This window comes from Tachypleus tridentatus, chromosome 4 (assembly GCF_004210375.1).
Source record: "Tachypleus tridentatus isolate NWPU-2018 chromosome 4, ASM421037v1, whole genome shotgun sequence".
Lineage (NCBI taxonomy): Eukaryota > Metazoa > Arthropoda > Merostomata > Xiphosura > Limulidae > Tachypleus > Tachypleus tridentatus.
Genome location: NC_134828.1, coordinates 5,227,088 through 5,241,913, shown reverse-complemented (window position 1 = coordinate 5,241,913; position 14,826 = coordinate 5,227,088). Strand labels below are relative to the sequence as shown.

Here is a 14,826-nt window from a genome sequence, read left to right as displayed (position 1 = left end):
AAGTTTCCTCTCTGTCATTCGTACAAGTATATATATTAAAAGGCGTATTAATTCTGCCAGTGAAATTTAATAAATTTGTAAACAAATACATAGCTGTGTATAAATTATGCACACACATATATATACAGTACATTCGCGTATTCATATAAATATATACACAAGGATGTCGAAATTTATGAATATAAGAATTTTTTACATTATACATATCTTTAGTATTTTAAATAAAAATATACGGGAAGGTGGGAGACCGAAATAATAAATTTAGATATTCTACCACAAGAGAGCGCAAAAGAGTTACACGTCAGTGGTTTGACGACAAAAATTTTAATGGTTTAATACTGTTTTTGATGTTTATTATTTTAAAGCAGTTTCTGTAGTATAAATTACCAGAATTCGCAGATTATAGTTAAAATATTTAATTACACGTCGTAACGTATAAATAGTGCAGTAGCGTCTGAAACAGTTTTATTACGTTTTCTAACTCGATAGTTTTGGAAGAGAGTACCGTTTTACAGAGTAAAGTCAGTAAGTGTATATAACACGTGTCTATTTACGTAACCCGGTTATTTTCAAGATGACTTGTTATCGTGTGTCACAGATGACTTATGTAGCACCGCTCTATGTGTTATTATTTGTCGTATATATCTTTGAAAGCAGTTTTGTAGTTTGCCATACACATGATCATGATATTCCAGGACATCCACATTCCCACAACGATGAAGCACCAGCATTCAAGTATTCTCGTCAAGCTAATGAGCCTAAACCTATTTCACATATGAATGCGAATGAACATGCGCATGAAGAACATCATGACCATAAACACAGCCATCATCATGTGAATAAAGATAATGTGCATGCGATATTGGATAAAGAAACAAAAGAATGGCATATTGAAGCTAAAAGCTCACCACAATTGAATTTGGAACCAAAAAACCGTGCAAAGTTGTGGTTTGAAGCTCTTGGTTCAACTTTCTTGATAAGTATTGCACCTTTTTTAATACTTATATTTATCCCAGTGGATAATAATGTTGAACATAAACCTTTGTTGAAGGTTCTTCTGAGCTTTGCATCGGGTGGATTACTTGGTGATGCATTTCTACATCTAATTCCACATGCTTTGATACCACATGACTACAGTGTAAGTGCTAGTGGGGAAGCCCATTTTCACAGCCATGGGTCTTCTGACACAAACTTGGGATCACAGACACACAGCCATGACTTGAGTGTTGGTTTGTGGGTCTTGGCAGGAATAGTAGCATTTCTTATGGTTGAGAAGTTTGTGCGTATTGTGAAGGGTGGTCATAGCCATAGTCACATTAATAAAGAAAGTTTACATAGCTTCAAAGAAAAAGAATGTAATGATATGGACAACATAAAAGATGATAATGGTACAGAAAGCATGCAGAGTAAAGGAAATGATGGTTCTCTGAAATGTGATGAAAAGTTGAAAGAAGGAAGATGTTCCATTTCATCTAATGATACAAAGAAGGCTGTCTCACTTTCAGGTAAAAGTAACCTCTGACTTTGCATAAGTCTTGTAACACTAAATGTCTGTTATTTTTCACAGTGTTAGACAGAAAATAATGATTGTTTCTTTCAGATAAACAAGAGGAGGTTTCTGATGGTGATGTGAAAGTAGCTGGTTATCTTAACCTTGCAGCTGACTTTACTCATAACTTCACTGATGGTTTAGCCATTGGAGCATCTTACCTGGCAGGCAGAAACATAGGCATTGTAACAACAATAACTATTCTTTTTCACGAAGTTCCACATGAGATAGGAGATTTTGCTATTTTGATTCAGTCTGGATGCAGTAAAAAAAAGGTAAAATTACTGCTAAGAAACAATGTTGTAACAAAATAACAACAAGTGTAATAATTATTTTGATTGAACAGTAATTACAAATCAACCTTCAGTTTATGGCAGTATGAAATGTGAGAGTTCTTTGTTTTTAAACATAACATTTTACATCCATAAACTTATTAAAAAATATTTTGTAAAATTCTAGTCACATGGACAACATAAGCTACAAAACCATTCCATATATTTATAACTAGCTAAATGATCTTTGTTTAAAAATAACTGAAAATAGTCTATCAAATTTAAATATATTGCATGAATATTCAAGTATGGATTTCTACATATTTTTTTTTTATTCCACCACTGGGACAACCACAGAAAGATTAACTAATAGTTGAACACTAAAACAAGTTTATTGCTACATCATATAGTTCTCCTGTGTGCCAGGAAATAAACTTGCATGACTTGTGGGTCAGTAATAAGTTTAAGAGCTTTTAACCCTAAAATTTGTAGCTTCACATTTAAGTGTAAGGTTGAAACATAGGCCTAAAGCAGCGTTCAAAGTTAACATGTGTAGTAACCCATACATATAAATTTGCTACAAGTTATTTGATGTAGTAACAGTTTGCTGATCTCTTAAATATAGCATGTGTAAATGCGTATTATACACTTTATTTTTTGAAGCAGCAGGAATTTGTTAATATTGAACTTTTTGATCAGTGGGTAACAACATAGTTTATTACCATGCCATGGAGACACCTTAGTAAATCATTTTGTATTGCATTGGTGATGAAGATAAATTTTCATTATATTAAGTTTGTTATATAGGCCAAAGGTAAAACTTAACAATTGTATTGAAATTTTGTAATATATTCAAATTGTGATTTCTAGTCAGGATAAAAATTAATATACATTATTAATTAGCTGGATATTACTTTATTAAATATCTAGATTCTTACTAAGGAAAAAAATATATTGTATCAAGTACAGTAGCTAATTAGCTGGATATTACTTTATTAAATATCTAGATTCTTACTAAGGAAAAAAAAATCTATTGTATCAAGTACAGTAGCTAATTAGCTGGATATTACTTTATTAAATATCTAGATTCTTACTAAGGAAAAAAATGTATTGTATCAAGTACAGTAGCTAATTAGCTGGATATTACTTTATTAAATATCTAGATTCTTACTAAGGAAAAAAATCTATTGTATCAAGTACAGTAGCTAATTAGCTGGATATTACTTTATTAAATATCTAGATTCTTACTAAGGAAAAAAAAATATTGTATCAAGTACAGTAGCTAATTAGCTGGATATTACTTTATTAAATATCTAGATTCTTACTAAGGAAAAAAAAAATATTGTATCAAGTACAGTAGCTAATTAGCTGGATATTACTTTATTAAATATCTAGATTCTTACTAAGGAAAAAAAAATATTGTATCAAGTACAGTAGCTAATTAGCTGGATATTACTTTATTAAATATCTAGATTCTTACTAGGGAAAAAAAAATATTGTATCAAGTACAGTAGCTAATTAGCTGGATATTACTTTATTAAATATCTAGATTCTTACTAGGAAAAAAAAATATTGTATCAAGTACAGTAGCTAATTAGCTGGATATTACTTTATTAAATATCTAGATTCTTACTAGGGAAAAAAATATATTGTATCAAGTACAGTAGCTAATTAGCTGGATATTACTTTATTAAATATCTAGATTCTTACTAAGGAAAAAAATGTATTGTAACAAGTGCAGTAGCTATTTATAATCTTTATATCATGACCAAAGTAATATTTGTATTAAACATAAAATATAGTGAATGAAGTCTTGTTACTTTTGTGTGAACAAACTTTGAAATGCCTGGATAATATAACCAGTTAGTGTTTTCTAAAATAAAACTGTGCTTATCTTGTTCTTGTTCAACTGCTACGTCTTTCTTCATGTGTATGTTTGCTAAGCATTTATAATGATATGTTTGAAATAACAACATTGAAATGGTAGAGTAAGGTTTCTGTCAACATTGCAGCATTCTTTTAGCTTAATTAAATCAATTTCAAGTACTGTAGATGTTGGTTTATTTTGAATATGTATAGCTTGTATATTGCAAATCTACACAAATCTTAGATATAGTAGTACCTAGAATGAGGTAGTTTAGAAATGATATAGTTGTATTTGTAAGGTAATCAGATTTAAGGGAGACTGTAGCAGTAAGTTGAATGTGTAATGGTTCAAGAGAAGTATTATATAAAACTATAATAAATGTTTGGGCATAAAGCACTTTAAACAGTGAAGATTTAGTTCAAACAACACTTAAACCTTTACTATTTATGAGGCTATTTTAGTGGCCAAGTTTTTTACAGTAGGAGTCTGACTTGTTGGCAGTAAATTTCAACAATAAACACAGCTAACATTCCACTTGTTTTAAAATATGTACAACAAATTTGTTACACTATTGATCAGTTTAATCTACAGCTGTAAATAATTTTATTTTTCATTAAGGTGGTTCAGTTACTTTCAAACCCAGTAGGTGAGACAAATTTTACTTCTCTGTTGTTACAATATAAACTGTTAAACTTTCACTTTAAATTGCCAGTTACAGCTAAATTCACAATCACTCAGTATAATTTTACTTTCACTAACTTACCTACTTCCTCTCTGTTTTTGTACTTGTTTATAACATGCAACAGGAAAACCTCATATCTAGACCTCTACTAACAATATTAAACTAATGAGAAGGACTTGTCTTAGTCAAGGCATGCATTTACCAGTTTCTATGCATTGTATATATAGAATTTAGTTACAGAAACTATAAAGTTCACACTGTATTCTCGAACAAATCTCCATGACAATCTTTAGCTGCAGCTCAACATTTTCTTCTCAAATTAATGTGATCAAATAGTCAATAGCCACAGTAAATTATCATGAACAATATCAGCTAGCTACTAGCTGTGTTTATTACCATTACAGTGTATAAAGTTAGCTACCGTATCAAAATTCTTTTCCCATAGTTGAACATAAAGTAGCAAACAAGTCAAATAATAAATTGAACTTAAAAACTGCAAATGGGGATCGTTAAAAAAAGTAACAAGGCTGGATATATTGTAGACATTATGGAGTGAAAATAAGGGTTAGTAAATGTCTACAGTATCTCAAGCCTTTTTCCTTACTTTTAATGATGCTGTTTACAGGTTTGTAAATTTTAATTTTTATTTATCTTGTATATTTTTAGGATTCTTGTTTTCAATTTTAAGTTTCATTATGAACATGAAAATTTGTCACTAGTTCTGATTACTTTTACATACAAGAAAACTGTCATGGAGGTCCTTTCCCATCAGTATGGAGGTTATGCAGCTTCTTGCCTCTAAATATAATTGTATCCCTGGTGTTGCATAGATCATTTAGTTCTTTGACTTATGTTAAAGCATTAAATTCCTTTGAGGTGGATTCCTGTACGTGGTGAGGTGACCTCCTGGAAAAGGTTTTGTATTTTCAGTTTACCTCCTCTGGGGTCTAAACATTGACCCATGTTTGCCATGTGTGGTGTCCCTGAGACAAAGTTCTTAGGGTCTTTATCTGACCATAAGCTGGCCTTTATACCACACATCAAGCAGCTTATGTGTCAAGTGTGCAAGGACAAGGAACATCCTCCATGTCCTCTCTTCCACCTCTTGGGGAGTGGATCGATGTTCTTTGTTAAAAATTTATTGTCCTTATTCAATCAAAACTGGAATATGGGTCTCAAGTCTATGGCTCTGCCAGAGCCTCGGTCTTGAAGATGTTAGACCATGTTCACCATCAGGGGCTTTAGGCCTCCACAGGAGCTTTCTGTACTTCTCCAGTCCAGAGTTTGTACACTGAATCTCATGGACCTCCTCCATATCTTCACTGTTTGCAACTGTTTTTACTGTGTACTTCAAAACTTCAATCCTTACCACAGCATCCCACCTGGGATTGTTTTCCTTCCTCAGTGAGCTATGCTTTTTGAAATTAGACATCCTGACATTGTTTCTTTTGGTCTTCATATACAGGTGCAGGTGGATGAATTGGGTCTGTCCTTGGATAACATAGCTCTATCCACTGATCAGCCCATCATGGCTGATTACCATTCCTAAATGTGACCTTTCTTTGAGTCATCTGAAAAAAGATTACTCCTGATTGGAAGTATCACCTTCTATTTGCTGAACATTTTTCAAACCATTCATGGTTTGTCGTGATTCGGTTGTTGCACATAGAATCCCCTCTACAGTGTATATGTTTACTGCTAAATTGTATGCCATTTCTCTTGTCCTGGGTCACATAGAAGCTATTCATTACACAAACTGTACTATTTATAGAGTTTCTTAGCCCTGGAATCACTTCATATAAGTTCTCATCCTGTTCTCATTGATATTCAAAACTGACTGGCCCATTTCTCTTTAACATCTACTTCTATTCATTTCTTTTGGATACCAGGCTACAATGGTATTCACAGGAATGAGCTTGCTGACATTGCATTTAAGTCTGTCTGCTCTGGTACTATCACTGCTGTGTTTGTCCCATACATGGACTACAGTCCTGTATTAAAGGCTTGGCTCTGCACCAATCGGTAGTTGACTTGGAGTGAGCAACATAACAACTTTTCTCAGATCAAACCTTCTGTTGCTCTTTGTCCATCTTGCATCTGTAAGTATTGGAAGGAAGTTGTTCTGTCTAGGTTACTCATTGGTCAGTTTTTTAACTTGTTGCTTTCTTTTATCTGGTACTGACACACCATTGTGTGGTTTGTGACACTCAGGTCACAGTAACCCACATTTTACTGTTATGCCCTTGTTACGATCAAGAGTGACGGCACCATTTTAAACATTTCTACCATGTGCTAACCCTTGACATTGGACAGTGTCATTAGCGATTGTGACACTATCTACCTCAGTTGTGTTCTTAAATTTTTATGGCCATTAGTCTTTGTAACTCTAAGATTTTACTTTGAAAATTGGACTGTTTTGTTTTAATGATTTTACTTTTTATTTTTACTGGTTGTTTGACATAGATAGCTCAGTTGCTTTATGCCAGTAAATGTTAAACAACCAACCAACCAAATCATTGAATAACATCATTAGAGATGGTTACTTTGTGAAAATGTATTCATAAAAAAGATACTTTTCTTCATTCAACCTGAAGTGTCAGTGCAAAACAGCTTCACATTTAATTTTTGGAAATCAAACTTAATACAATAGAGGGAAATATTATACACTAAATTCTGTTAAGGTTTATATAAAAATTGATATAATAATAAAAATAAAACATACTTTTTGTTATGTTGGTGTAAATATGTGATCATTGTAATATCAGCTTTCTTGTCTTTGCTTCAAGCTAGTTTTTATCAAAATTGTTTTTATTATGAAACTTACACACAACAAGTGTGTGTCTAACCAGTAAACATTGTTATGGAGATAGTCTTAACTTTTAGGGTTGGAATATTTTTTCCATGGTCTTTCAAGTTTCCAGTTAATTTTCATTTATCCTTTCTATATCTTACAAGTGAAATTAAAATTACATACCTGCAACATGCTTTCACACAGTTGATCATTGGCTCTTTATATTCTGTATAGTATGTCAAAGTGGAAGGAAAATTTGTTTTTTCTGTTCTGGTTTCTTTAATATTAATATTGCAAATGAATGTTGATTGTTATTTTTGTTATTGAAAATCGCTTGTACTTTTGTAATTCATCACATGGTGTAAAGGTTCACACGATAAATTGTATAAATAATATTTCTGAGTAGTTGGATCTTGGTCAGATGTGGGTTCAAGATGTACCATTGTCTCTCAACAGGAACACACATTCAGGATAGTAAGAGGTGTAGTTTAATAAACGTAACACATACACAAGGTAAACTATTTTTAGTTTAACACTAAATAATAGTTATGTAAGTTTGGAATATTCACATTAGTCAATGTGTTTTAACTGGTTTACTGTAGACTTCAGCTGTGTTAATTACAGAATACCTGAAAAACCACTTTCAACATAATTAATAATCCAATCAAATAAGTGTCATCTGGTGTATATCTTTGGTATTATATGGTAGTATAAGGATGATTTTCTCTTTTCTGAGAGCCCCTTCCCTAAATCTGTGTTGACACATACAACTTAAAACAAACACTTGTGTGATTAGAAATTGTAAAGATAATGTAAAAACAATAGTTACAGTATTTAACAAAGTAATTAGTAGAATTTCATAACTGATTATTTATACACTTGCTAGTTGCTTTGGCTGTTTTCGTCTCTACCTAAACTATAAGATATCTTATTTTCAGGCTATGCTGCTACAACTTGTGACAGCAGCAGGAGCATTGACAGGAACTCTCTTTAGTTTAATAGCAGAAGGAGCTAGAGAAGAAACATCTGTGTGGATTCTTCCTTTTACTGCAGGTGGTTTCATTTACATTGCTACAGTGTCTGTAATCCCAGAAATTCTTGAAGACACAAAGTTTTGGCAATCTGTCAAGGAGATTATAGCTCTTTTAGTTGGTGTATTCATGATGGTAGTAATTGCCCAGTTTGAGTAGGTAGTATATTTCTTGATTGTAATGTATGGTATGGCATTGAGTATTTGTTCTTATGATTTTTCAGTTGAATGGTGCATTGTATGAACCATCACTGAGCTGAAGCTTCTTCAGTTTTGTTAGAATATCATAAGGTTTAACTTTGATATTGTTGCTGTTCAGGAAGCTTGAATTAAATGTAGAATTTAAACAATTGGCTATTGAACTTTCAGTGTTTTGTCATTCTTTGTTAACTGTCAAAATATTAATTTGGTATTGAACCTAAACAGTGGAATTGGAAAACATTGAAATGTTATATGAAATTAGGCTTAACTGTTTTGAAAATCTTTCTCAAGTATGTGTACAATTAAGTTAACAGAAGACTTTTGGTTGGTTTTCTGTTCAGATGTGTATAACTGTACATGACTGGTCTGGCTTGCATAAATTAATTTGCCTTAATTTTAAACTTGCATGAACACTGTATCATATTTCATTTTTATTAAATTAGTGTTTTCATGTGAGTAAGATCTAATATAACAAAACGTAAAACATTCCACTGAATAGGAGCAACCCTTGCAGTATCTTTCTTTCCACAAGCATGTTTTAGTAAAAAAAGCCCTTACAGTTTAGTGACTGTACTCGTATGTTGTGATACTTAATGTCACATGCATTTTGCGTAAAGATAACCATAAAAAGATCTCTAACAGAACTGTTTATTTTATACACGAGGAATGTACACTTTGTTGACAATTAGTGATATTAGCATTTTATTTTGTAAGATTCGAGGTTATGGCTGCCCATTATTTTGTAATCATGAATAAAAGTCAAGGTCTGAATCAGCTTTATCTGTTGCATATATGTAATTAAAAGTAAATACATGCTGTTTTAGGAAAAACTACAAAACCTTTGGTAAAATATTTTATTTAAAAAAGAATATACTGGTGGACATGTAGAGTAGAATGTAGCAAGTGAAAAATATATTTTTTCTATGATCTTTCAACTATTTTACTACATCTAATGCATTGTTCAGTATTCTGTAAGGACTAATGATATGACATCATTTGAGGGGAATGTAAGGAAGGCCTAAACTGTTACTCTGTGGATAAGATGTATCGATTAAAAAGTAATTTGTTTTTTACTTGGAATAGATTAAGGTAAATGAAAAATAATTTAAATTATTTATTACTTCTCAATAACTTATCATTCACCAATGTTATTTTTGGAAACTGTAAGATTAAATGATGTAGAACAGAAAAATGCCTGGACTTTTATCTTGCAAATATAAGGTAACTGTTTATGAAATTTCTCAAATTCATGTTTTTTGTTTTTTTCCCTTATTAAGAAAAACATTTTTAAATGCCTTTTTTGTTTAGTATTATATAATATTTTAATGTTGAAGTGACAAAAAGCTGATATGTAACCACTTTTACATGTTTACTTTGTGGGTAAAGGAAAGCAATAATTTGTAATTAAGTATCTGTATGTAAAAGCCAGTACTGGGGTCTGATGGATGAAAATATTGGGAAACACATTTCAGGTCTTAAATAGTAACCATGTCTATTTAAAACAATCAACTTCTTTGTTTTTGAAATACTTGTTTATCTGTTATGAATTTTTTAAGTTGGTTATATAATTTAAATTGCATTATTTTTCAAGAAAACTGCATTGGTAGTTACTGATGAAACAAAATTATGAACAAAAAAAATGGTGAACAAATTTTGGATTGAATAATTGTAACAAGATGTGTCAAATGTTCCAGTTATTTGTTTTCTCTTTAGGAAAACTTTTGTATAATCAAGTGATGAGTTGTGAGAATTATTTCCGAGAGTTGAAAATGTTGGCAATTTCTTTTATCTTGTGTGTAATAAGAATTGTTTTATGAAATTAATTTACTTAAATAATTTGTTTTGCCAGGCTTAGTTTCCCTCAGAAGCATTACACTTCATTTAAAATCAGTTAGAAATAATCAAATTTTCTTTTTGGTAAAGATTCATTTTAAATTAAAATATTTATTTCCAACAATATCTCTGGCTATATTTCTCCATTGTTATGTTTGTTTTGATAACATGAATTTGTTTGCTTTCAGTGTTGTATTGTTGAAAGTATTCTGGAATGCTTAACATTTGTTTATGATAATCCTGAATAATTAAACAGTTTAACAAGGAAACATTGTGCTTTTTGTTTGAAGTTACATTCAACAGTTTCACTGCAGAGGTTCCAGGTATTACCTGGATGCTTTTTTTTTTTTTTCATTCTTTGTTGTAAAAAAAGTTTACAGTATTAGGTTAAGCCTTTTTTAATCCTTTTCTTCCTAGAAGATACCTTGTGTAACTGACATTTTATTAAAGATTAAATACTCACTCTGCCATAATTTTGTTTTTGATCCAACATTACTTAGGCCTAATGGTTGTTGTGCCAAGCCATTCTTTAAAGGATCCTGGGTTAGAGAGTAATGGCACTAAATATACTCAATACTAATTTTGTAAGGTTCCATTGAGGTTGGAGATTGTTTTAAAGTTTGTATAATTTTAATAATGACAGTGGAGATTATTGCTTGATATATTAAACTAGAATTGTTTGAGGTTAAGATTTCAAGAATCTTGCTCTCGGTTTGAATCTCTTGCTGGAGGCTGTGTAAGCAGAGAACCTTTGATCTGAAATACAAAATAGTGAACCACATATAAAAATATGAGGATATTTGATCAGGAAGTCTGTCATCCAGTTAAAAGTTCCAAATGTGTTTATATGAAAGTTGAAGTATTAGGTGTAAGTGTCTATTGAAATGATTGTTACATTGTATTATCAAAAATTGTTCTTCTGCTAGACAAAACAGCAGTTATTTTAAATAACTAAGTATGTTTGTTTGTCAGAGGTAAACATGAAAACCAATTAATAAAGGTATTTTAGTGTTCAGTACATATCTAATTAACACTGCTGACAGACTATATACAGAAACGTATGCTTAACAATGTTTGTGAAAGTGTAAAAACTGCTATGTTATAGAACTTTCTGTAAAGTTGATGTACGTGGAATTCAGTTAAGTATTTTTGTTTCCTTCATTTTTAACCTGAGAGATAACCCTTCCAAAGAAATAAAACTAAAATACAGTACTTTGGTAGTACAGTTTATAATTGTATGTTTCTTAAAAACTAAAAGCATTATGTGGGAAGTGTGTATAACATTTAAACAGTGGACAATGAAGATGTTCACGTTGTACTGAGCTCGCGCTCTCCAGACTTAACCCAGGGACAGCTTTGTTTTAATTCACCCTGTATAGTGTGTACTCATATCAACGTTATTTTGACAACCAAATGTTGATAATACTGAGTTAACGGTAATGTTTTTGGTGTCTTTGGTTAAATAAATTTTTATCGAATGCAACTTGAAATACACTCATTAAAAGTTTTTCGGTATTAAATGCAGTGTGAAGTTATTTTATTTCTTTAAGCTGAGAATGTGAGTATGGATGGTTCTTTAAGAATGTTTTTATAAACTATTCACACGCTAGATTCGTGGTGTGTATGGATCTTTGGCAGTTAAAAAATGGCTAGTTTCTGATGTTACGTGTGGATCTTTGGCAGTTCATGCCTTCCTGACAGTTTAGGTGATCACAACTTTGACTTCTGACAGATAAGTAAATCCCAGAGGTCTAATTCTTGACGACGACAACCGCGACAAATGATTGTTATTTGATTATTTACCAGTGTTGTCGTTAAATGTCATTAGAAAAACAAAATGTTACCCACAACCCCTTGAACTACTGAATTTGAATTGGCCTTTATTGGTTGTCAGTACGAGCAAGAAGTGTTGTATCAATAGGTCATGTTTAGTTATTTCGTCATCTAACTAGTAATTAATTTAAGGCACTTTCATAGATGTACTTTAACTGTAGGAAAATCATCATTGTACCATGTTTTATGGTACGCATAAAACTTTACGCAAGTTTTGTCTTTTGTTCCAGTTATAAGATCATTCAGAGATAGGCGTATAGTAAACTTTGACACAAGTTACAGTAAAAATCATTTGGTGGATACAGAAATAAAATTACTGTAATTTAGCGTACTTTTGTTTGAATTCACTACAAATTTACTTTCTTGGAAATATAGCGATAAAGATAAGTTTTTCGTATCCCCTCTAGAAGGCAGTAACATTCGTTGAATGATTTCACCGTTGATTCTATAATTAATGTTTGGATAATTTACTTTATATTAAACACCTGTACAGGTATTGTTTCATACAGTTAAAGCGTGTAAATTAAAAAAGGATTGTTTGGACGATGCTACCTGAAGTAGTTGAACATAGGGTTGTTAAAAGAAAGAGGAATAAAATAGAAAAAATGCGTAATGTGATATTTGAGTAACCCCCTACAATAAAGATCCATATCGCAGTTTTTTTCTGACGGAAGGGTCGTGCGGAAAAGTTATTTTATCAACAATGAATTCATTACCTCGAGGGGTTACCTGTTTTAACTGTTCGTCAGTCAGTCAGTAGACAGTGAAATGACGTGACTTAAGGGACGCGTAACATGCGCATGCCATGAATAATGAAAATAAGTATCTAATTCATAGGATACAACTCAGTACGAGATGTGAACTTAAAGTAGAAATAAAAAAAATATATATTCGTACTCTTTGGTTTATTCACTCTTGAAACAATAATGTCCATCATTCCTTTGATTAACTCATTGGCTTCCAGTACAGACAAAATGTTTCGAACATATTTAATCAAGTGTTTAACCACGAATATTATTTAATTCGATCTTATTAAATGTAATTTATCCACTACACGTAACTTAACGAGTACACAGGTCAGACGTAGTTGATAGAAGTCATTGTAGCTAAGAGGTTTTCGCGAGATATCTACTTGCTCATAATTTCCTGATTTTTTTCTATCTTGCTAAAAACCATGTTCTATCAGAAATATTTCGCGAACTACGACTTTCGTTTTTTTAAGAATGTTATTTCAATTTTGTAGATAAATTTTAACATCGTGAATATTCACAATTTTTTTAATTTTAAAATTATCAAATATTAATTTTCTGGACTTAAACGTAATATAAAAATATAAACAAACAAAGCTACCTTAATTATTCAACATGGAATGAAAGTCCAACCCTAGTACTTGACAATTATCGTGCTATGGAATTTAAGTGAACAGTGAATGTTTTAAAAATTGTATTTTCAACGGAACGCATGGACTAATCGGTTAAGTTCGAGGTCCCAAAACTCAGTTAAAGCTAGACCTAATCTAAAGTTATCCGAAGTAACAAAGCAGCGGGAGAGAGTGCTGTATGAATGCGGTGTCCTCGTGTAATTAGTATGTGCACATCCTAGTGAATTTCCAGGTTTCAATAGTCAGTAAGGTGACAAACGTAAACATATTTTTGCATAGAATATAAACAAAATCCATAAAAGTCATACAATAGAAAGTAATTTAAGATACACGTGCATTATTCGATTTACTGTTACAAAGAGGACAGCTCAAAAACCGAGATTACTTTTTCTGGATTATAGTATTTCGGAAAACAAACTAAAACATAAATAGTATTCAGTAAGGTTTCGTGCTTTTATTTCCCATTGTAAGTTACAAAACGAAATACATTTTTCAGAACACTTTTTGGTTTTAGAAATTCCCGTACAAGACAGAAAAAAATCTATTTGTGTTTAGTTTTAAAAACTTTGCAAATAAAAATTTCTAACAAGTTCCGGAGGAAATATGCACGCGCTAGCTCCAGGTGAATCAGAAACTGGAAAAATGCACGTGTTATAGTATGTCGTCTGGAAGGAATGAGGTTCCACAGCAGCGATACCTCGTGGCAGGTCGGGCTCTGACGTAGAATGCTGCCGTAAATGGTCAAGTTTCACATTGTGTTGTCTTTTCCACTTTGTCCTTACGTTAAAAGAAGAAAAAAAGGTTCATAATATTAGGAAGTTTCTTGCATTTAATCGGCGATTTTTGCACGACTCTGTTTTTCTTAGGTTAGCAGGTTCAGTAAAAAAACCCTACCCCTGTCACTCAGTATAAACAACAATTTTATCCCATATAAGATTAACATTTTAATTCGAATTGGAAAACATTTTTTTAAAAGAATATGCTTGTTTTTGAATTTTGCACAAAATCTGCGCTAGCCGTCCCTAATTTAGCAGTGTAAGACAAGAGGAAAGACAGCTAGTTATCACCACTCATCGCCAACTCTTGGGCTACATTTTTACATTTTAACCGTAGCATTATAATGCCCCCACGGCTGAAAGGGCGAGCATGTTTGGTGTGATGGGGATTCGAACGCGTGAATTACGAGTCAAGCGCCATGCCGGGCATTTTCTAAAGAAAGAATAATTCAGTAAGTAATTACAGCACAGTTTAACAATATCATGTGTAGGGCCCGGCATGACCAAGTGGTTAAGGCACTTGACTTGTAATGCGAGGGTCGCGGATTCGATTCTCCGTCACACAAAACATGCTTGCCCTTGCATTCACTCTTTTTGACTGCTCGGTAGAT

At 31.9% G+C, this 14,826-nt stretch overlaps 2 protein-coding genes across 2 annotated transcripts in view; one reads left to right on the top strand and one right to left on the bottom strand.

The window, feature by feature from the left end:
- The first annotated feature begins 270 nt into the window (after window positions 1-270).
- Window positions 271-11,745, top strand: Catsup (zinc transporter catecholamines up). Its single transcript, XM_076496882.1, has 3 exons — window positions 271-1,505; window positions 1,601-1,824; window positions 8,100-11,745. Exons 1-3 carry the CDS (start codon window positions 575-577, stop codon window positions 8,349-8,351), a joined length of 1,407 nt encoding a protein of 468 aa, XP_076352997.1. The 5' UTR covers window positions 271-574; the 3' UTR covers window positions 8,352-11,745.
- Window positions 11,746-13,883: 2,138 nt separating this feature from the next.
- Window positions 13,884-14,826, bottom strand: part of LOC143250005 (barH-like 2 homeobox protein) — a 41,728-nt gene continuing 40,785 nt past the window's right edge. The window contains exon 3 of the mRNA XM_076500640.1: window positions 13,884-14,216. Coding sequence (XP_076356755.1) covers window positions 13,997-14,216 — 220 coding nt within the window. The 3' untranslated portion in view covers window positions 13,884-13,996. The remainder of the gene's footprint in view (window positions 14,217-14,826) is intronic.